This window comes from Lissotriton vulgaris, chromosome 6, assembly GCF_964263255.1.
Source record: "Lissotriton vulgaris chromosome 6, aLisVul1.2, whole genome shotgun sequence".
Taxonomy (NCBI): domain Eukaryota; kingdom Metazoa; phylum Chordata; class Amphibia; order Caudata; family Salamandridae; genus Lissotriton; species Lissotriton vulgaris.
In genome coordinates, this window is record NC_141694.1 from 1,104,226,262 (window position 1) to 1,104,250,789 (window position 24,528).

Here is a 24,528-nt window from a genome sequence, read left to right on the forward strand (position 1 = left end):
CCCTGCGATGGACCAAGATAGCCACCCCCCGCGAGCCCCTCGTAAAGCCCGCATGGTACACTTGCTGAAAACCGAACCTCTGGAGGCTAAGGGCCTAAGAGCCCAGCATGTGGGTCTCCTGAAGCAGCAGCACATCCACCATCTCTCTCTTCCCCCAACGTAGTACGGCCCCACGCTTGATTTTATCCAGGATTCCTCTCACATTCCATGTCACAACACGCAGGGTCTTATGGGGAGACACAGTCGTATGATCAGCCATTATCAACACAGTGCCAGCACCCGGCCCTCCGCACCACCCCGGCGCACCCCACAAATCAACAAATTCAAGAGCAATATACACGTGTGGTCCCACCCCCCAAACCCCAGCACTCAGCAGACCCCCCAGACCCAAACCCCCCCAAACATCAGCAACAGAAGAACACCCCCCCCCCACGCCCCACTCCCCCCACCCCAATACCTCAGAGAACATTGAAGTATCTGTCGCGGCATGGAGAGACCCGGGTCCAAAACGGAGAACCCAGGGCCAGCCATACCAATGGATCCCAACACCCCGATTAGCACACACTCACCACCCCCCCCACAACCGTGAGGGTCTGAGGCCCACAAAAGGCGCCTCCCGAGCCCCATTGCGTTCCCGCTAAAAGTCATAGGATTCCTCAGATGTGTATAGACTGGCATAAAGAAGTCATAATAGAACAGTCTCACCAGCCAATGTAGGGCAACTCAGTACCTGGCAAACAAGGTCCAGTCCCCATCTAAGTTCAGCTGCCGGTATCAGAGTGTTCCGAGTCCCTTGCACCATCTGTCTGCGATGCACTGGCGGAGGCCGACCTCTTCCGCGATCGAGACCTCCGGTGTCGACCCTTCCGGTTCGGGCGGTTCGTACGCTCCGGCGACGACCCCTGGGACCTGCCCGGGTCCAGCCCCGGCTGGGCATGTGGCCTGAGTCGCACCGCCTCGTCGGTCCAACGGAATACCTCCTCGGGCGAAGCAAAGAAATGTGTCCGGGACTGGTACACCACTCGCAGGCGGGCCGGATACAGGAGGGAGTATTGGAGCTTCAGGCCCCGCAACTTGGCTTTAGCGGCCACAAAGGATTGTCTCTGCTGCTGCACCATCTTCGTGTAATCGGGAAAGATCATGATGGTATGATTGTCAAAGGTGAGCGAGCCTTTGTTCCTCGCCTCCCGCAATATAACATCGCGGTCATGATAGTTCAACAGCCGGGCGATGACTGGCCTAGGACGCTCACCCTCCGGTGGCCGCTGGGTCAGGGCCCTGTGCGCCCTCTCGATAACAAAGCACGTGGACAGTGCCCCTTCGGGGAGCCAGCTCTCCAGCCACTGGGTCAAGAACCGCTCCATGTCGTCCTTCTCGCACCGCTCCGGAAAGCCAATGAAGCGGAGGTTGTTCCTCCGTGCGCGCCCTTCGGCGTCCTCCACTCGGGCCGCCAGCGTCTTTTGGACTCCCTCCACCTCCGCCAACCTCTTCTTCAGGGCGCCAATGTCCGTTTCGGTCACCGTGATTCGGGATTCGGCCTCGGTGATCCGCTCCACCGCATTGCGGAGGTCCTGGCGCAGCAGTGTAACATCCGCTCCTACCGCCCCAATTTTAGCATCAAGCATGTCCCCGGATTGGGTGATGGCCGCCAGGATCGCTGCATTGTCCGGCCCAGGGCCACCGCTGCCACCAGCCGCCCCAGAGCCACCACTAGGCCCTGTGAATTTATCAATAGGGCCATGCTTAGGCGGGCCGCCTCCTCCAGCCCTGGTCATGGCCGATCGCTGGCTCGCCGGGACCGCACACTGGGCAGGGCGGGCACCACTCCCGACAAGGCTCACGGACCCCTGGGTACTGCCACGAGCGCTGGAGGCCCCAGGCCCCGAGATGGAACGTCGATATAGGAGTCCCCAAGAAGGAAGTGGGCAGGCCGGCACAGGCCCGAGGTCGCGAAACTCGAGGTCCCGGCTTCACCAAGGCGGGACAGGCCTCCACCACGCCTCGTCACCACGAGTGTCCGCCCAAGGCGCAGGAATGAGCGGCATCGCTGTGATCCGTGGGCAACCGTAGCAGTAGAGCTGAGCCAAGAGCGGCGCAGTGGATGCCACCACCACCCGCGAGCCCGAAACCGCCACCGGGCGTCTCGAAACTCGAGGACCCCGGTCTCCAGCCGGTCACTAGGCCGCACGTCCCCGTCGCCTCTTCTTGATCACAGGAGAGAGAAAAGCGCAGGATCGATACACCGGAGCAGGCAGCGGACTCCACCGAATCGGTGCCAGTCACTGGGTATCAACTGCGGGCTCGGGGGCCAGGATAAAGGAACGGATTAAGTCCGGGCCGACGGGAGCTCTACAAGGCTGCAACCGCCATCTTCGCCCGCCAAGCCACGCCCCCAAAGGTATCAATTTTAACTTTGTTATCTTGGATTTTAATTGAATTGTCTGAAACTTTCATTGACATACTAGCCAAATCTTTGCGTAGGTTTTTAAACTGTGACACTATTGTATCAGTGTTAGCACAAAGTGCTTGAATTTCGTCAATAATTTATGCCACGAAGGTTCACTAGATTCCACCACTTTAGATTTTATTGGAAGAAGAGAAATATGTTGTTTCCTCTTATTAGGAGGTGTTTGCTTTTTTTATTCTCCATTTTCCTATTATAAAAATCAAGGATGTAGATAAATGTAAAGCGAAGGAAAAGGAGATTATTGCAGAAAAAAAGGCTTCAGATAAAAGGCTGGTGCAGCAGCTAAAACAGACTGTGGGAGTTGTTAGGCCAAAGCCAGGCCCTTTCTTGAGCAATAACTCCAGCCCGACAGGAAAACTGGGTAGTACCTGGAAGCAGAGATCAAATATGAAGCAGGAGGGAGGAAAACACCTCCTCTGATGTCGTGAACACCAGGAAAACCATCACAGCAGGAGGTAAGGTCTACAAAGCACTGCTACTTCATTTAAGAGAAAATTCTTAAAGGAATTAAGCAGTATATCGTCGAAAACTGGCTGTTCCGACGTGGAGCTCACCAGGAGGCGGCCATCTTGTTTTCACGCGCTCGCGCGTATCCCTGGTGCTAGATGTTTAACGAAGCAGCACAATTACTCCTTAGAAGGGCTCATGTATGTTTACTGGTTTGGTAGTATTATGTTCTGCAGAAATGGCACTCTTTCAATTGAAAAGTTCTCAGCGTCTTCACATTTAAGCATAGTGTATCTCAATGATGGTTTACCAATCACTGCTACTTGACCACAAGAGTGACGTGAGAAGTGTTGATCATTCACCACTCAAGGTGCAATAGCTGTGGTGAGGAACACAAAATCTGTACATTTACAGTGGTGAAGCAGACTTGATGTGCAATGTAAAGGTACAGGAGCACTGCAGTACTCCAAAGTGTTTAATTCGGCTTGTCCCTTGCTTTTTAGGAGGATTAATGTACTTTTAAAGGGACAGCACTGGCAGCTCTGCTCATAACCAGCAGCACTTCCCTCCAGAATTCTACACTATTTGGTGGGGAAAAAAGTACATATAGGTTGCTTGCGACAACTGCACTGTCCGGACTCAGATCTGTGCACACCCAGTTAAGCAGTATGTTCCAGACACCCAGAGTTCAAACGCAAAGCTGTAGAATCACCTGCAGCATCAAGTAGACATATAAGACGGACACGCTCCATAGCGTTCTTCCGATCCGAGTATGGCAGATAGCAGCAGCCATCTTGGAGGGCTACCTTCATTTACTACAAGAATTTGACAGTGTACGTGTTGCAGTTTTCACAATAGTTTTGACTGTACCTACCATTTGTTGCCGCTTATTAGCCACTGTCAGTTCCATTCAATTCAGTTAGGGTGCAGAGCGGAGGCCAATGCTTCAGGTGGTCCCGGAGTGGAAGCGTCAGTCCCAGGTATAAAGCGGTGGACCAAGGCTTTGGGTGAGGGCAGGAAGCGGGCAGATGTGCCAGCGGCAGAAGTGAGCAAACTTCCTCTCGGATGTGCGAGCACAAGGAAGCAAAAAAAAACAGAGGCATCTGCATGCTGAGTGCCTCTCAGCCTTGGCAACCAGGACAGTACTCCCCTTGCTTAGTGTACAATTCTTCCTTGAAAGGAGACATTGCGATGATGATAACACGTACAGGAAAATGTAAACCGAAGCATGACAGCGATGCGGGCAGGTGGATGTGGAACTTTGTTTACATGTTTCTTAAAGGGATCTTAATGCAAAGAGAACTAGTTAAGCGCCTTGTTGTGGGACAGCCACAAATTAAACAAGCAGCGTTGTGGGAGGGGTGAAGAAGTGGCGGGTGGCACAGGGAGATTAAGTGACACGGCAGTCCCAGGTAGACGGCAGTGGAAAAATAAAAACAAGCTGAGACTTCGGAGGGGAAGTGGGGGTGGCAGGCAGTGTTGTGGGTGGGTTGAGGAGGTGGGGGGATTGCACGGGGAGATTAAGTGATTCAGCGGTCCCGAGCATGGTGGAAAAATAAATACAAGCAAAAAAAAATTGGGAAGGGTGGTAGAACCTCCTAAAAACACAGGCACTCTGCAATGATAAAAAGAGTGTGCCTACACAAAGAAAAATGCAGTAAAGCTGAAGGATAGCCGTAATAGGGCAATACTCCAGGGCAGGAGCAAGACACGAGAAGGCGGAACTTATAAGGAAAAGAAACCACATGAACGCAAGCATTTGTAAGTGATGCTATCCTTAACCAATCATCTGCGAGTGGCGTAATGAAAGCCCATATAGCAAATATAGCATTTCTTCCAGACAGTGCATGCATGGTCTAGGATTGACCTTAAAATTACTAGGAAAAAAAGATAGAGTTGGAAATTCTGTTGCCTACATGGGATTGTTCAACGAATTCCAGTTGACTGAGGTTTGGCATATAAATTCTAAAAATATAAGTATGGATTGCAAACCAAAGAATGGCAAAAACATCTTAGAGTGAGATGAGGCACTCTGAGAGATTATGGGTCAGCTTACAAAACAGCTACTTCTTGCACATGGTTATAAATTAATGCAGTGCTTGCTCCTAAAACATTTACCATCCTATTATGAAAACAAGCTTATTAGAGATGGTAATGTGTGACAAGAAAATTTGTGTACATTTGTTGAGTGGCATTTTGTTGTGGTGCAATGTTATTCTGTTATTATTCTGCTGCATTATTGCAATGCAATTTTGTTGAGTTGTACTTTGATTAAGGTGTTACATTCTAATTTGACTATTTTTTTGTGATAGGCCAAGTAATATTTTAGTTTCGTTTTACATTGCTTAGTGTATGTTATTTTATTATGCTCTGTTGTTTACTTTAGATGTGACAACAAATGCTGCTACATTTCTGGCAAAAGCAGCACATACCTCAAAATTTCCAATGCAAACCAACCATTTTTCACTGCCTAAGGTGGTACAATATCGCTGCTTCAGGTCTTCAACTATTTAAGACACAAGTCAACACAAAAGTGTGTTACATAAAGGGCCTGTTTCACAAACTTTTTTTTGTAGTAAGTGAAAAAGTACTACTTAGTTACAATGAAACACAATTCACACACCTATGGGTGGAAATCCCCACCTCTACCTCTCCTGTAATTTCTATCGGGGGCGGGGGGGGGGGGGGATTTCTGCACTTATAAGTTTACTACTTTGAAGTAAATGTTAGAGGGAGTGGTTGGAAATGGGGAATGTGTACTACCAAATGGAGGTGGGAGGAATAAAGAGGGATTTAGGGAGGATTTAGGAGAAGTATAGGGAGGGACATGTTAATGCAAACACCCACCCACTGCAGAGTAAGAACATAGCTATTCACAAACTACTCTTCTAAAGTTACTACTACTCTAAAGGTGACAAAATATTAGTAAATGTACTCCAACACAGTAATGGAGTAATTCTAGCACCACACAAGGCCCACAGGTATTACAACTCACTCATAAAATAATGGAAATAGAGACTTAGGGCCTAATTATGAGTCTGGCGGCTCAAGGACAGTCAGACGTTTGGGTTGCAGTGGTGGAGGTCCAGCCACCACTGCACTGGAGGTCCGACTGCTCCATTATGGGTTGGAGAGATGGACTGCCTTTGCATCGCCACAGCCGACAGGGAACCGTGGATTCCTGGCGTTGGCATGCAGTAAGGGCCTCAGTAATATGCTGGTGGTGCCACTGCGGCACCGCCATGCATATTACAAGTTTCAGGATTGCCAGCAGTGCATGGAGGTCTTTCCTCCATGAAAAGGCTGGCGGTCCTGAAACAAAGGGGGTCCTACAGGGCTCCCTGTTGCCCATGTGCATGAGAATGCATGCAGGGGGCACAACATGTGCTCCCTTGTGTGCATGCTCCCCAGTTCCTGCACGACATGGATGTTACAGTCCATGCTGTGCAGGAACCTTGTGTGGCGTTTACATTGTGGTGCCTTTTTCAAAGGCACCGCCGCCTTTGAAACAGGCACTGACCCGGGACTGCCACGCCGCCAGACCACTTATAAGTTGTAATCTGGTGGGTGGGCGCTGGTGAGTCTCTGCAATGTGGGAGCATGGCATTGGCGGCCCGCCCGCGCCTGCACCACCAAAACCCGTAATCAGGCCCTTAATCGGAAATAGTAAATAGTGTTAAAATGATTACATTATTTAGAGTTTTTATATAAATTATACAAAATTAATAACTACACATTTGATTAATTTAAAAATTAATAATGACCTTGTTGCAAAAAATAAAATAAACATTTAAACTTGTGTTAAAATGTAAAGTATAATTAACATTAAAGAAATACAATTTTTAATTACATTTACAAACATTAATTGAAAATAAAATTTCAAGGTTGGATGTTTCTATTTTATTTTGCTTAAAAATTAATATTTTTAAAGTAAAGTAATGTAGTCACATTATTTAGTATATTAGTCAACATTTACCTTTAAGAGGTAATGTGCTCCAACATTTGATTGTAATAGTTCAGGGGTAAACATACTTATTTTAAGTTATCTTACATTTATATTTTACAATAAAATTAACTAAACATTAAAAAGATATATATTAAAGTTTAATAATTTTCCATATTCATTCCTATAGGGAGATCTCCATCTCCACCATGGTGGCGGAGATCTCCAACACGGTGACAGAACTATAGCACAGTGGCGGACATCTCCTTCCCAATCGTATAGATCTCCACAATAGAAGCCGACATCTCTGCCTACTTGTGAAAAGTTACAAGTACAAACATTACACATGCAAATGTGGCTCCAAAACCTGGTTTCAGGGAGTGAATTCATGTAAGTCTACTCTTTGGTGCTAAATTTACACTCTGAAATGGTCAATAGCCAAAAGTTGTAAATTTACACCACATTGTACGAGTACATTTACATATCTAGATTTCCTAACATATAAATTTACCTGGTTCCAGGGCGCAGCTGGTAGCTCAGTGGCTGAGAGACATAATTAAATGGGGGGTGGTGGAGGAACATCACATGTGCCTGTCACACACTGATGAGGGGCGGCGGAAGAGATAATGGCCTGGGGACAACTACTTGATAAGTTCAATGACGATGGAGACTCATATTCTGATACCAGCTCAGAGGATGAGGGGTAACTTTCTTAATAGGAATGTGCATTCATGTGTGTATATGGTGACCATGTGTGCATATCCTGCATCTATTGACTGAAGCGTGGCTTATTAGCTTGGCTCATGTTATAATGTGTACATATCATTGTATTGTCTTCATTGCCAATGCATAACCTGACATGTATGCTGTAACCCACCCTTGCAAACGTCTGTACCTCTTGATATCTGATAGTAGTTAATATGAAACAAACTCTTGCACTGAATGGTTGTTTTTTGTTTCTATTTGAAAATCCAATAAAACTCACTCAGTTGTAAAAAACGTGTCAATTTACCTTTGTGAGTAGGCCCATGACATTTTAACTTAGCATTGCCAATGCTCACTTTGTATGATCTGTCCACTTATCCTCAATTCATGAGCGCCCCACCTGACAGAATATGAAAACACAGACTGCTCAGTCCTTACCATAGTATGTAGGCAACGGAGAATGTGCACACTGCAGCCAGTCCGCAGCTCCGGCTCGGATACTGATGGTGAGTTGTTCTCATCTCTATTAATATGAAAGGCAACACCGTTGTATGCTGTGAATGAAAAGAAGCACAGAAGAATTATTTTTTAATGATATCAACCTGCTTTTATCCTTCAGTTCTAAGGAGGTGTTGTAAGGAAATGTATATATGGAACAAAGGTGCACAAGCCAGAGAATTTAAAACAGGGGTCTCCAAACCGGTCCTGGAGGGCCTGATCCATGGCAGATTTTTAAAATTACTACATGTATCTCAATGGGGATATCCCAAAAATCTGGCATGGATCCGGCCCTCCAGGACCGGTTTGGAGACCCCTGATTTAAAACAAGAGGCAAACCAGAGTCACGCCTGGGGTTTGACTCAACAGTAAGAGACAACGAAAGAGCTGAGCCCGCAAAACCAGAGTCATGCCAGTACAGGTGCGGGGAAAGGGAGGTGGAGTTGGAGGGGAGCAAGGGGAGTGAGGGAGGCAGCAGCAGACTCAACCATTGGCCAGAAGTGTACATGCTGTGACAAGCTGGCGCCCCTGTCAGACTGGTAGTACAGGCAGTTACAGTCAGCCACGTCACACTACTGACTATGCCCCTACCCTCTCTGGTTTATACACAAGCTTAGCTCCCCCCGTTCCATGGCACATATTTCTGCCCCTCTGCTCTTCCTCTCCTCTTCCATTTCTCACAGCGCTTTACGACAAATTTCCTCTCCTTTCTCTCTGAAGTTTCCTTCACCAGGCTGTCACCTGTATCCCCCTCTTCCCAGCTACTGTTCTTCCTCTTCCCTGTCTCTCTTCCTCGGCCATGCACTCATTGTACTCCTCCCCCCCCATCTTACTCTCACTTACACCATGTGCTGGTGTGGATCACTGAAATAATATCAACCTCAAAAATATCGAGTAGCCAAAATATCGTTGAAAAAATATCGATGGACAAAATATCGACTGGCTATCTTTAAACAGGTAAGTACAAAAATATTGACTCTAAAATATCGAGTTACTAAAATATAGACTGTAAAAAATATTGTTTTTTTAAAATGTCTTTAAATTAAGTTAATACTAATGTAGTAATAAATATATTTAGTCTAAACTTACTTTAAATTATTAAAATAATGTTATATTAATAAATATTTATTTTAAATTAAACATAAATCTAAAAAAATAATACATATATATTTATATATTTTTTTTTATATTAAATAAACATATATAATAATTTTACCGTAGCATAGCAAAATAGTTTAATTATTGTAACAACTGTAGTGAATTCTACAATAGCTAAAGCGTTGGATAGCGTAGGGGTAAAATTTACTATTCCCACTCCAGTGGGTGCAACAGTAGGAAAAGCGTTGGATAGCGTAGGGGTTAAAATTACTATTCCCACTCCAGTGGGTGCAACAGTAGGGAAAGCGTTGGATAGCGTAGGGGTTAAAATTACTATTCCCACTCCAAAGAGTGCAACAGTAGGGAAAGCGTTGGATAGCGTAGGGGTTAAAATTACTATTCCCACTCCAGTGGGTGCAACAGTAGGGAACGCGTTGGATAGCGTAGGTGTTAAAATTACTATTCCCACTCCAAAGAGTGCAACAGTAGGGAAAGCGTTGGATAGCGTAGGGGTTACAATTACTATTCCCACTCCAAAGAGTGCAACAGTAGGGAAAGTGTTGGATAGCGTAGGGGTTAAAATTACTATTCCAACTCCAGTGGGTGCAACAGTAGGGAAAGCGTTGGATAGCGTAGGGGTTAAAATTACTATTCCCACTCCAGTGGGTGCAACAGTAGGGAAAGCATTGGATAGCGTAGGGGTTAAAATTACTATTCCCACTCCTGTGGGTGCAACAGTAGGGAAAGCGTTGGACAGCGTAGGGGTTAAAATTACAATTCCCACTCCAAAGAGTGCAACAGTAGGGAAAGTGTTGGATAGCGTAGGGGTTAAAATTACTATTCCCACTCCAGTGGGTGCAACAGTAGGGAAAGCGTTGGATAGCGTAGGGGTTAAAATTACTATTCCCACCCCAGTGGGTGCAACAGTAGGGAAAGCGTTGAATAGCGTAGGGGTTAAAACTACTATTCCCACTCCAGTGGGTGCAACAGTAAGGAAAGCGTTGGAAAGCGTAGGGGTAAAAATTACAATTCACACTCCAGAGAATACAACATTAGGGAAAGTAAATCTTTCATATATAAATAAAAAATCTAACAAGAAATATCTAATAATAATTAATAAAAAGTAAATAAAAATGTTATGTAATAGAATAAATAATAATTGACATTTAATAATTAACAATAATTCTTTTAATTATTCACCTATTAATACAAATTAATTAAACATAAACAATTAATTATTTAATAATTAAAAATGATTTCACTATTATTTCCAAATAAATAACGTGTATTTTATTTTATTATTTAATTAATTATTAATATATTACTTTCCACCCTATGCCCCTATAAACTCACAACTCGCTACAGAAATTAAATTAGTAAAATTCACATAATAACCAATTAATCAATTAATATAAAATAATTAACAATTATTATTAAATTAATTAACACATATAAATTAATTAACAATTAATTACTAATTACTATCAATAAATATATTTACATATGTATTTTTTTTAATTAAATTACTTCCCACCCTATTCCCCTATAATCCCACAACCCGCTACTGCATTATATTAGTAAAATTTACATAATTACCAATTAATCAATTAATAATAATTATTTTGCAAATACTATTAAATTAATTGACACATATAAATTCATTAACAATTAATTACAAATTAATATCAATTAATAAATTTACATATTTAATTAATTATAATTAAATTACTTCCCACCCTATTCCCCTATAAACCCACAACCCGCTACAGAATTACATTACGCAATAATTATAAAAACAAAAATCATTTAATAAAATTATTTATAACATAAATACACACTTTTCACAAATATTATTACATAAAAATACACTATAAAATATTATATATTAACAAATCGATATTTTTGCTATCTATATTTTATACAGTCGATATTACTTCACTTACCTTAAAAACGATATTTTTGTAGTCTATATTCTGTCCTGTCGATATTTTGTCCCAAAGCCGCTAGGACAAATCATATATCCTGAGAGCAGGCACATCGCCATGCCCAAAAACTATGGAGCCAATGGCCATTGTAGGGTGGGCATTACTGAAGTCAAAAGTGTAACATGGCAGGTTGCATTACACTGGGCAGCCAAAAGTGCTACTCAATCTCAAAGGAAACACAGAACGCCGTAGCCTTGATTTTCAGGTGGTGTATTTTGCACATCAAACATGTGCAGGACTATTACCTGCGTTGCTTAAAGAAAGCAATTTATCAATCCATGCAGCAATTTGTATACTTCAGATGAAGCACCCTAGCACAACGTCACACATAAAGAGCCCTGATGAAGTCAAAGGTTGATGTACCATGTGACGAAACACGTGTTGGCTAAGAGCTTTGAAGACGAAGGAATACAAAGAAAAGAAGAAATGCTAACTTCAGACTGACTTTTGAAAATTCTTTTGGACACAGAGGGTTGCTCAGGAGATCTTTTCATTAAAAGTTGAATCTATTTAACTATGCAAGCTCACAAAGAATCTGAAATCAACTCTCCAGTGACAGCACCACCTTAGAAATACAAATAGTCTCAAATGGCGCTAAGGTATTCATAACAATGAAACAAAGATGTTCTAATTTAGAAAAACTACCAAAAACACCCACTTAAAATATGTGCAGCTATAGATACAGGTTATGCAGGCTGACTATCTCCAATGACATAATAAACTGTATCATGTAAAATAACAAAAGTGATTCTGTGCCTGCGGGTTTAAATGCCAAATGAATAAATCAATACCATATGCAAGTCACAAAGCTGCAAGAAATAGTCTGGAGACGCAGCAAATACCATAACTTCCACAGCAAATTATCCTCAGTTAGAAAGCTAAGTGTTATTGTCAGTAATGTTCTGCTTAAACTTGGAGAGTACTGCACTGGTCAGTTTTTCATTATGAGCCAAGATAACTTTTCCTAAGGGGTTTTAGAGAAAGGTTAAACAACAATTTTGCCCTAGCTAGGAAAAAAAGTAAATACTGACTTGGGGCTAAAGAATTTTAATGATATTTTGTTCCTCTTTAGTAAATGCCATAGTCAGTTGAACCGCTGAATTGAAGACATCACTTTACCTTTGATCTTTATCTCCAGTGGAGGAGTGTGGCTCACTGATTAGAGCGGCAGACCCTGATGCAGAGGTCTGGCCCGGGACCAGGGTTCAATTCCCGCGGCAGGGTCCTGAGCCCAAAATGTCCACGGACTTGATAATTCTCGCCTCGGTGCCTACTCTAATCATGGGGTCCCACGCTGCAACTCTGGGCAATAGCTTGCTTAATCTCCACTACAGCAGCCCACCTGCTGCGGGATGCCCGGCTTTCACCTTGGGGATGCCCAGTAGGGTTATCTCACAGGGAACAAGCCAGGACGGGTTCCCAAGGCAAGCGCCTTGATGCCTTTGGGTGATACGTGCGCTATATAAGTCGCAATACATTTATGGGCTCCTGGGGCATAGCATAGTCAGTGAGATTTCCCAATTAAAAAAGCAGTGGGCTGCAGGGTAGAGGTGAAATGACCAAGGCTCACGGTGGCCTGTTTCCAAGAGGAACAAGGTCAGTATTGATTTGCATTAGGTGGGTCTTTGTCTAGAGTGGGCCAGTGGGTGAAAAACAATCACTACTGGGTGAGACTGCCACTGGTTAGACTATCTGCAAGCTTTCACACCATCACCTTTTTGTGTTTGATTGCCAATAGTATGCAAGAAAACCTGATACTGGCGCAGCTTTCCAAGCCTACCTCTGCCAATGTTTGTGAATTTCCAAAAGTAGTATATTTGCACTCATTCAAGGAGTACGCCTATGAATGCAGAATTGCAATTTTTTTGGTAAACCCCTCACTAAAAACGTTAGCTCCAAAAACTGAACAAGTTAAAAGCTTTTACCGAAATGTGAACGTCAAGAAAAATTGACCCAGACATAGCAAACCCGACTCAGGACCCCCAGATCCAACTAGCAAGCCAAGAATCCCTTTCTTTGGGGGATGCCACACCACAAACACCCCTATAAAGCTATTCCTCAGCCCATACAGCCTGGACCTGGTAGTTCTCCATGAAAACTCATGGCAACAGTCATGTACAACACAAAGGCCTGGAGTCTCTGCCCTAGGATTACTTATTTTAAATATATTTTCACTGCACACGCTCTTCTTCTTCTCAGCTATGAAGAATTCATGATGGTAGATCAGTCAAATCTGTGCATATAGGGCAACATGGTTCCAATCCTCACCTTTTACACAACATTTAATGAAGTGACTGATACCCCGAGCACCAAGTTCAAGTTGCAATTAGAGAGAGGATGGCGCACCAGCAAATTAATATTAGGGTGAGCTGAGTCAGAGGCAGAGCCTAGCCAAGGGTCTGGCTTGGCTCTAAGAATCCATGCACGAGCCAAGCCATGAACACATTTGCCCTGTATATTGTGCAGCAAACAAAATGTATAAATATGATACAGTCTCTTTAAAATTCAAAAAGGTGTATTCCTTTAACATGCTGAGGCGTTTCACCACAGTGCATCTGATTATTTTACTCCATTGGCGCACATTTATTAAAAGTGATAGTTTTTCACTATGAACTTTTTAACATTAGTGGCTCGCCCCTCCTCCCATGAGAATGTCATTAGTGAATTAAGATGCAAGTCAGTAGTCATGTAAACCCTAATCATGGCCTAGATTCTAATGATAGATGAACAACATAATAGTCTATTAAAACAAACATATGATGTGTGTTTACAGGGCACACCCTGATCTCAAGTACTTAAAAGTGCCTCATATGTGATAATAAATAAAAAAGGAGTCTCTGTGAAATTAAATGTTGGCCAAGGATCAAACAGTTTGGACAAGCGAAGAAGCAGTATCAATTCCAGGTTATCAGGTTTCACATTTTTAAATTCAGACACCAGATATATATATCTGTCTCCGGCTTGATCTCTCTCCTGTTTTACATCAAAGGTTACTCTTTTGTCCTTTATTCTTGGTGCATGACAAGAAAACCTGACAAAGACACATCAGACTTAACTCAGGGCACCTGACTCAACTAGCAGGCCAATCATACATGTATTTAGGGGGTGTTACAACCCCACTGAAGCTGCACCCCTGCTGCTTTCCCCACTTGTGTTTATCTATTTGTACATATTTCGAGAGATAGAAACTAGCCTGCCGCGGCCCGTGCAGATAAGAGTGATGGGGCGGTGGGTCTGGGTGAGGTTTTTTTTTTTTACAGATGGAGACGAGGGAAAATTAATTAATTATTTAATTTTCCGTCGTTGTCGTCTGTCGAAATTTTCTGGCTCAATGCATGACCAAGCGTAATCTGTTTCTGGTCCACTTGCAACAAAGATCTTGCTGTTGAAGCACTATGGCAGGCTTACAATGAGGAATTTGTGTGATGGTTTTGCTCCAGTAGAAGAACATTAGCAAAGCTGCAATGTAGATAGACCTTTTTTTCTGGAGACTGCGAGTCTGTATTATAGTTTGGTGGTAACAGGAAATAATTCTAACTCTGAAGGACATGCTAACCTGGAGGAATAATCTTTCGGGCGAATTTCCTACATTGAACAATCCCCTTGGATGGAGGAAAATTATCTGGTAGATTTTCTTATGTATGTAGCATTTGCTCCAAAAAAATTAGTATGCTTTTAAACACAATTTATTGCTTATACATAGTGTCATAACACATAAAATATCGACAAGCGTTAGTAACAAAATTCTCAACTAGAGGTTTACATACCCAGGGAATGCATATATACGCATACTACTATGGGTATCCGTAATTCATAAAGTTCTTTTTCCATTTTTCAGTTTTGTTTACCCTTAATCCGTAATGTTATTCGTCTCTAATTCTTTTTAATCGTTTTAATATTTCTCTTCATTCAATACAGTTCGTGTGCCCATTTCTCCCTAATGTTTTCGAAATTGTGAAGGCACTCCCTGCTTTTGTATACATTTCTTTCATCCAACATGCACCAGTCTATATTTTCTTCCCAGCCTTGGTCTATTTGTGGGGTCTGCCTTCTCCATTTTCTTGCCAATGAGAAGTCCATATCATAAAAGATTATTTTCATATTTTTGATGGTGTCTCCTTACATCTTAAAGAAGCATTTGAAGTGCAATAGGTCTCGTATTTGTTTGAGTTAGATCTTTTAGTGTTGTCCATTGCGATGTCTTTTACCCATGTGTACTGGAGTTTATGTATGAGATGTGTAGTGGAATTATGTGGGTTGGATTGGCATTGTTAGTTGTGGAGCAGCATGAAGCATAAGTAAGGAGAGTGAGAAGAGGAGCAGTGGGAAGCAGAAGTAAGGAGTGAGGAGAAGAGCAGCTTGAAGAAGAAGGAAGGAGTGATGGGTAGAGCAGCATGAGGCACAAGGAAGGAGAGTGAGGCGGAGAAGAGCAGCGTGAGGCACAAGGAGGGAGACTGAGGAGAAGAAGAGCAGCGCGAGGCACGAGGATGGAGTGTGGGGAGGAGAAGAACAGAGTGAGGCACAAGGACAAAGAGTGAGGAGGAGAAGAGCAGCATGAGGCAAAAGGAAGGAGTGTGAGTAAGAGAAGAGCAGTGTGAAGCAAAAGGGCAGAGAGTAAGGAGAAGATCAAATGCCAAATTTTTAGATACCCATCCCCTTTGTAAATAATTATTTTTGGCACTGTTTATAAATATATCCTATGCGGCTATCCTGATAATCTGGTATGGATCCATGCCAGGGGCATATGAGTAGGCTTGGCCATAGTTCGGGGAGTTTTGCTACGCGGAAGTCAGCGAAGTTACAAAAAAACTCTGCGAAGTTCCGCGAGTGGCAGAGTGCAGTGCGAACTGCAGTTTGTGCTGGTATTTCTGCTGCTTGGGTAGAAATTCTACCCAAGCGGCAGCTTGTGCTTGCAAACTTACTGTTCGCGATCGCGAACTTACCATTCGCGGGTGGGGAAAAAACTCCGCTGTGCATTGAGAAGCGGAGTTTTCTGCACTCCGCGAGCTCCGCGGAGTGCAGAAAACTCCACGAATCAAAGGCCCTAATATAAGCAAGTAAATCTGGTTCTCTTGCCCACTTGTTTCATATTGAAAACATGAATGCAGTGCTGGTGCACGTTACAGCTATCATCCCTGGTGCAAATGTGACTGCAGCACTAATAATAGCTACGGCGCCTATCCAGCCTCCTTGCACCAATTTTAGACACCTGCTCAATGTATTCTTTATTTTAGCATTGGTACTGAGAAGACACAGTTAAGAAACCTTGCCGCACCATAACAAAAGCTGCTGGCGCAAAAGCCCCCCTAATCTCACAGGTGATAAGAAATCTGATGCAATTTCCAATCGCTACTGTAAAGCCCTACCACGTACTAGTGCGTATCACGGCAAGTGACCATTGCAAGGTGACTTCCAATAAGCAGATAAACTGAAGGAGCAAGTATGCTACAAACACAATAACACACTACTCCCACATCATAAGAGTTTGGGAGGACGTGTAAAGGAAAAAACATTTAGATATTTAACAAATTAATAGGTATTTAAAAACAACAATATCTGAACACTGGTTTGGGCAGTCCTGGCAAGTTACCTCATGACATATTACACACGCTGCGCTAATCCAGGTTGGAGAAACCAGTGTTCTGCATTCTGGGAGTTGTAGTACCGCTCTTCCCCCGTGATCTCTCAAAGTTTCAGAATGCCAAGCAATATTAGTAAAAAAAAACAAAGTATGAAGTATTTTTATGTTATGTTTCATCTAATCTTCCAGGGACCTATTACCATGGCTTGATTTGGTTGGTCATTGTTAGAGCATACCCCTCAAACTCTGCTGTGCAGGCTATGTGGTAAAAATTTGGAGTTGTCTGAACATGGATTAATTACTGTAACGCACTGTAGGCAAAAATTAGTTATGTATTCTTTATTTATATTGGTTATTAGGTGTGTTAAAATGCCTGTAAGGTCACCTAGATGTTACAGGTGTCTATGAACCACGGAAGGAGATTTTACGCCCCATTTTTAAAAAGTACAGTATACACAAAAAACTTTCTGCAAGTGCTCTCATAACAGAAATGATGAGTTTAGATATTGCTTGTGCCGTGGGGAGATTTATGCGAAAAGTTAAACAAAATTTTAAATGTGAGTAGTATATGTCGCGCATGATCTATTTTAACAAGATAAGTTATACATTGTTTTAAAACTTTTTATGGAAAAATTATTTTTTTATTGATGCTTTTATCTGTTTAAGGACAATGGTCCAAATAAACTTACAGTTTTGAACTGAACTACAGGTTTGTATGTCAATGACAGGTCTCTGATTCAGAAATTAGAGCTCTTTGTGTAAATTCTTCAATAATACCTTTCTTGTGGAGTCATGATCGTGCAAATGTTTTGGTATTTGCGGGACTTATTGCCTCAATAACTATGAAGAGGCCGCTAGGATTGTCGCCAGCAAATCGATTAGAATGTTGTGCATATCACCTTTAGTTGTCACGTCTTTGTATTTATGTCTAGCATTACTGCACCATCTCCACTATTTTAGATCACTTTTCCATTGATTGATGTAATTATTCATATAAAATGCTCGTGTTTCACTAATAAATTCACAGACCTGGAAACTGTAATTGAGGAATGTGCACGAGTCAGTTTCACAATTTCATTGACCCAGCATAGTGATAGGCACGAGCGAGATGTAATATTTTGCAAGTTTATTTTGCTCAGAAATAACATGAACGGGTGTGCAGAGAGGGCCTCTCTACCTGAAGACTCAAAAATACCAACCAAATGACATGAGATTAAACAGAATAGATAGGGTTAATTTAATAAGTCCCGTTTCCTCCATGTGTAATATGTGTGAACAAAAACTGTATGAGTTGAAAATCAATAAAAATATATTTAAAAAAAGCTGCACCTTTTTGAAAAATAACCTTCTTTTGTTGAACTGCACATCATAGGAGGAGCTTAACTTGAAGGAAGTTTACATTAAGGCACGTACAAGCCACTGAAAAAGCATAGTCGCTGTCCGTTTACTGCTTCATGATCATTAACGTATTTGTTAGCACTCTTTTTTGCAGATAAAGCAACCGAGGCTAATGGAAGGAGAGTGATTAGCCGAGGATCGCAGAAGTTGGTTGCTTGAGGAACACTGGATTAGAGCTTGTTTCTACTCCTGATGAGTTAAGACACTTGATCACATGTCCTCTACTTGGAAAAACAAACTAGCACAGAACAAAGCGGAGCTCTGAAGAAATGAACGCCTTGCAACGCAGAAAAAAACAAAAAGTGAAATGTTTTTAAATGCTTGCAAATAAATTTAAAGAACACATCACTTATCCCGTAGGCCCCTGTTGGGAGTGCTGCTCTCAGGCAGTTGAGTCTGATGTACTTTTCAATATTCTCTCGCTGCCATCACTTTTTTGTCCTCTCTGCTACTTCAGAAGGGGAGAAACCAGATGCAGATCAGTGTTGGTCCTGCTTCAAAAGGAATAGTTGTGTTTAAACTGCCTGGTCACGTCCCTTCTGAAGGGATTCACAAGCAACTCTAGACTGGCCTTGTTGGGCCTCATCAGTGAGATGCCGCTTGGCTTCAATGGCTCAATTCTTTTCAAATTATACACAGTTGATTAATTAACCAATGCTTTGAATGGGGCATTCCAAATTGCCTTTGTTTACCAAATTTAACTTTCTTATCCCCACAAGAAATATCAAAACCCAATTTTTGATTGTGAAATTACTAGAGCCTTAATTACAACTCAGGTGGAGTGGTATTCCCGGGTAGGAATACTGTTCTCTCTGATCACATAAGGTCCAGTGTTGCTGCACCCAGATTTTCCAGCTCCGTGAATACCACTGGCTGGAAAACCTAGCTGGTAAAATCAATTCAGGCATGGGGCGCAAGTGCAGCACAGCCACGGGCTTTGGTCACCATCTGACCTATGTCTAAATTACGGGTAGCGCATGTAGGGCTCTCATTTGCCCAGCCACATCCTCCCCTTCCTTTTGCCGCCTTAATCACTCCAATCCCGAAAGCCTGCTCCGAACCCAATTCAGACCTGGTGGTAAATGAGAGCCTTATTCGCCATAGAATTGGGAATTCTGTATGGCATGTTTCTGACATAAAACATGATTTAAATAAAGAGATATTGGCTTCCATTGTAAATTTGAACTGCACGGTATCGCCGCAACTACATCACACTACTCATAATCAGAGCCTTGGTGGAAGAAAATGACCCTAGACTGCAGCAATGAATGCATGACGGGTATTATTTTTGCAATGTATAATACACAAGAGAAAGAAAATGATAGCCACCAAATTTATAATTTTAGTTCAGAAGGTCATGTGTTACTGCTGGATATCTGAGTTAAGAAGTTATAAAGTGTTGTTTCCATGAGACACCTGAATTGATAGTCACTCCCAGGCAAATTTTCTCAAAGACATTTTTCAGGGACCCTGCTTCCATGGACCATGATTTTCGTGGCCTTACTCTGCTTGTCCAAAAACATAACTTAGGGATTAGTTTTATTCATAGCTGGCTTGTTTCTTAGTGCATAATTTCCCAGGACATCTTATGCCTATTGAAGTCCAATTGTGATTTGTGAAACAAATTTGATTGTTACCAGTATTGGTCAGAGAAAGTAATGGATCTTCTTAAAGCCTAGGTGGGTAACAGTCTGTCTGACAAACCCCATATAAACAGAGAGAATAACACGGATGTAAATGCCAAGGTACACCTGGACCCAAATATTTATTTTGTAATGTAGCATGAACAAGGCAAACCAGACATTAAAAGAAAAAAATAAAGCTAAACGAAACAGATTAAACAAAAAAACTATAAGGAATTTATTTTTAAATAACCAACTGGCTTGAATAACAGAACAATGCCAAGTTCACATGCTAGAAGTGGTTAAAATGCTCTGTAAAACATATTGATTAGGATATCAGAACAATGTCATTTATTGATAGAAATGATAGTCCTAGTATTACATGAGGTGGCCTGGAGCGAGGTGACAGAGAGAGTTCCAGAGTTTAAGACCCCTGTGAAGGACTGTAGCATGGTGTGTTGCCTTTTGAGGTACAAAAATGTAATACAAATCATCTGTTTGCCAACATCTGAAGGGAACCTCATTAACTAAGTATCTCATACCTCAAAGTCAATGCCTCACTTGTGGCTTGCAAAAATCAATCCAATTATATTTTCTTTCACAAAAAACATGAGATTGTTCTTTCATTTTCTTACAGGAGGTGGAAAAAAGAAATCATGGCCCTGTAAAACTTTGTTAGTTCATGGATGAGGAAAAGCATCTTTTAAAGGGCAGACTAACAAATTTGTGATCGCACAAATTATCCCCTAAATATATCCAGGCATGTGGAGATAAATCATGTAAAGCAAACATGCGTGGCTGATTATCCTTTTCAACCCTTCTGTCAGAAAGCTTAAGATAGCCTAGAGTTTTTGCAGTGGCATACGTATCTGACATCTCAAGAAGAATATTTATTGCACAGAAAAATTAAAACCTTCAATTATATTATGAAGCAAATCATAGACAACAACTGACCAAGCCACATATGCTTGGCGTACCTAGGATATGCCATAGCAGCGGCGCCAATAATTCAACCTATAATCATTCTGTATGTCATCAAGGTCCGGAATAAGCATGGGCGGAAAATCCGTTACGCTCGCGGATTTTGCGGATTTTCGGGAAATCCGCAATCCGCGAGATTTGCGAATTTCCCGCAAAATCCGCAAATCCGCGAGCAGCGGATTTTGCTCGCGCTGCTCGCACTGTTTGCGTGAGTTCGCGCCCCGCGAATAAGTGCAAAATTGCAGAAATACGATCTTAGCAAAACTGAAAGTAACTACTTACCAGGTTCAAAAGTTCAGGCACATCATTAGTAGCCATTTCCTGTAGTGCTTCCTGAGGGGCCCCTCCAGAGTTCAGTTGCCAGTTGAAACTATTATGTGACCCTGCTCTGAACCTCAGAATAGTTACACATATGCCACAAAGGTCCTGAATTACAGCTAAGGGAGACAAGCAGGAGCCAGGCTGGAAGTTAAAATCCATTAATCAGCCCCTAATTCATTATTGTCAGTTGGGGCAGGGCAGGTGTTGTAACTAATTTTGCAACAATGAAAGCACTTAGCAAGTGCAAAAGATCACTAATCAGGGCGCACTAAGGAAGCAGGTGCCAGCTAAAAAAATATTCTGTGACACATTAATCAGCCCCAAATTAATTCAGGTCACTTGAGGCAGGGAAGGTGTGCTTTGCTTTGCCGAAAATAATGTACACTGGACAACCAGAGGGTGTGGTGATGAAACAGAGGGTGGCATGGGTGGGCCAGAGTGTGGCATGAGTAGTCAGAGAGTGGCAGTGGTGACAGAGAGTGGCAGTGATGAAGAAGAGTGTCCCAAACAGGCTGGACACGTAGAAACAACAAGTTCGCGAAACTTGCGACCCGACAGGTAAGTTCGCAATTTGCGAAATTGTAAAAACCCTCGCGAACTGGCAGAAACACGGGCGAACACAAAAAAAAAAAAATCCGCAAATTCGCGGGAATTCGCGGATTTTGCGGATTGCGAATCCGCAAATCCGCAAAATTCGCGGATTGCCAATCCGCAAAATCCGCTCATGCTTAGTCCGGAACTAGCACATGACTGCCTTTAGTCTGAAAAGCTGAAATCACTGCTTAGGAGACCTTCCAAAAGTGGCAAACAGGAGCCTGTTGTTATCTAATCAGCAGTACGTAGGACAAGGGCATTCTCCTCACTAGCATGAAACTTTTTGTCATTCTTTTCTTTATAAATGTAGTACATTTACTATAGTTAACTCTGTTGAAACAGAAAATTCACTTAGCTGAGTGAAATCACGATATAGGATATAGAGGAGTGAGGTACTGGTAAATAGTCTCGGTGCAACGCTGACATTTTTAGGTTACTATATAGTTCCTGCTGTCAGGGGCATCAAAAGGGAGGTGTATCTTAATTAATGAGGTGACATATTCTTAGGTGACTATTTTTAGGCTCCCTCAGTTTTCAATGTTTTCCTGCATGGCTGTACATTTTGCTGTAATGCACGGAGGCTTTCTATTGAAATTTTTGCCACTGTCTGCAATCTTTTTACAAAAAATGTTGCAAAGGAATTGAAGAACCGGTTAAACCCACTTAATGGATCTCGGCGGCGGGGGAACCGCCCTAGTCTTCCATACCTTCCATACTTAGTAAAAGGAGACATAGGAGCCTTCGTCTGCAGGAGGAACCCAGATTTATTTCAATAGCCCGGGCTATGGAACAGAGTCCCACGCTAGTCAGAGACAAGACAGAGGAGGCTGCTACTTTGCTCTGCAGTATACAAGCCTTTTATACTTTCCCATCCCAGTCTGTTGGCTGTTAGTTCATTGTTTAATCAGGGCAGTGTTTGCAGTTGATAACCAGATCCAGACAAAGTTTGTAGATGGTGACCTTGTCAAGGCTTGGTACACAAATCATTGTTCACTCGGCTTTGATCAAGGCTTAGTCTTTTCAGGTCATTGTTCAATCACACTCTATACTGTGTTTTTAACCATGCCCTCGCCTGCCACCCACCTAGCGGGACCTCCTCCATACATTCTTTCCCTTTTTCTAGGAGCTGTTTGTCTGGCCGTCTGGTCAGCCAGGGCATTGCCTTTCCCAACATCATCTGTCACTTTCTTATGGGCCTTACATTTTATGATGGTCACCTTTCTGGGGAGTGTCAGGGAGTCTAACAGTCAGTGAATTAGGGGGCCATGTTGAATTTTGGTCCCATGGGGTGTAAGGAAATTCCTTTCTTTCCACAACCTCCCGAAGTTGTGGGCCACCCCAAAGGCATACTGACTGTATATATATTTACTGTTATTCCCTTGCTTATCTCAAAGGCTCTAGTGAGGGCCACTAATTCTGCTGCCTGAGCAGAGCACTGCTGAATCTGAGTTGTTTCTACTTCTTGCCCCAATGTCGTGAGGGCGTAGGCGGCTGAGGTGTTACAATCTGGCCCTCTGAGACATGATCCGTCCACATACAGTGTACCTTCTGGTTCTGCAACCGGGTATCCTGTAAGTCAACCCGTTCCTTCGTCTCTTCCTCTGTCCTCAATATACAGTCATGTGGGTCTAAGTGGGCATCCTGAGTATCCAGTGGGAGTAATGTGGTGGGGTTTAGTGCTGTGCATCTTTTGATGTTAATGTGGCTGGCAAAGAGTGTCAGTTCATATCCTGTAAGTTGTGCGCTAGTAGGTACTGTGTCTTGGTGTTATTAAGGAGGGTATCTACAGAATGGGGGGCCATAAGAATCAGGGGGGAGTTCATGATGATTCCTGCACTCTGACGGACCATGAGGGCGGCCACAGCTGTCGCCCGCATGCATCCTGGGAGAACCCTTGCAACAGGATCTAAGGTGGCTGAAAAAAACGTACATGGCCGTTGGTGACCTGCAAACATCTGGGTCAGGACAGCGCATGCACAGCCGCCTGTCTCATGTACAAAAAGAAAAAATAGTTTGCTATAGTCAGGAGTACCGAGGACTGGAGCAGTACACAGAGCCCTCTGTAAATCTTGGAAGGCCTGCGCATGCTCTCTAGTCCAAGGAAAGGAACTGTCTGATATGTCTTTAGTGGTGAGGGCAAGAAGAGGTTTGACCATGGCCAAAACATTGGAAATCCACTGTCTACAGTATGAGGTTAGGCCTATGAAGGTTCGCACCTGCTTTTGTGTTCATGGGGCCGTCATAGCATTGACAATGGCTACACGATCAGTGGTGAGCTGCCTTCCCTCCTTTGAGAGGAGATGACCTAAATAGGTCACCTTCTCTTGACAAAACTGAAGCTTTTTTAAAGAGACTTTGTGATTATGGAGGGCAAGGTGGCGTAACAAACAGAGAGTATCTTCTTTACATGCCGGGGCAGAATGTGCAGCAATGAGGAGATCATCTACATATTGTAATAGTGTGGAATTATCAGGTAGTTCCAAGGAACGTCACTGTGGGCGGTATTGTTTTACCTCACCGGCTGTTGGCCAGAGCCACATCTTGTTATCAGCTGTCTGAAATCATTTACAAATACTTTCCGTCATGTACGTTTTTTCCCTACACCTTTGACACTTCAGTAATCATACCATTGCACATAAAGTAATACATGAAATGTACCTTATCTCATGGATGTGGATTATTATTATTTTTTTTTTCACGCGCAAACATTTTTACACAACAAAAGCCTTAAAGTGTCCCCATAGGCAAACTAACTTAATACATCAAAAAGTAACATACAAACATACTAGAATCTCAACTGCTATGCCCACCCTTCTTTCCCCAAAGAAGGGCGCGTATTAAGACACGCAATGACACTTGGTTCCACTCTTTACAATGATTTCTTAACA

General features: G+C 42.8%; 1 protein-coding gene across 1 annotated transcript in view; it reads right to left on the bottom strand.

Annotated features, from left to right (window-relative positions):
* The window catches only part of AIG1 (androgen induced 1), a 1,923,620-nt gene that overhangs the window by 461,852 nt on the left and 1,437,240 nt on the right, over positions 1-24,528 (bottom strand). The window contains exon 4 of the mRNA XM_086925350.1: positions 8,001-8,116. Coding sequence (XP_086781476.1) covers positions 8,001-8,116 — 116 coding nt within the window. The remainder of the gene's footprint in view (positions 1-8,000; positions 8,117-24,528) is intronic.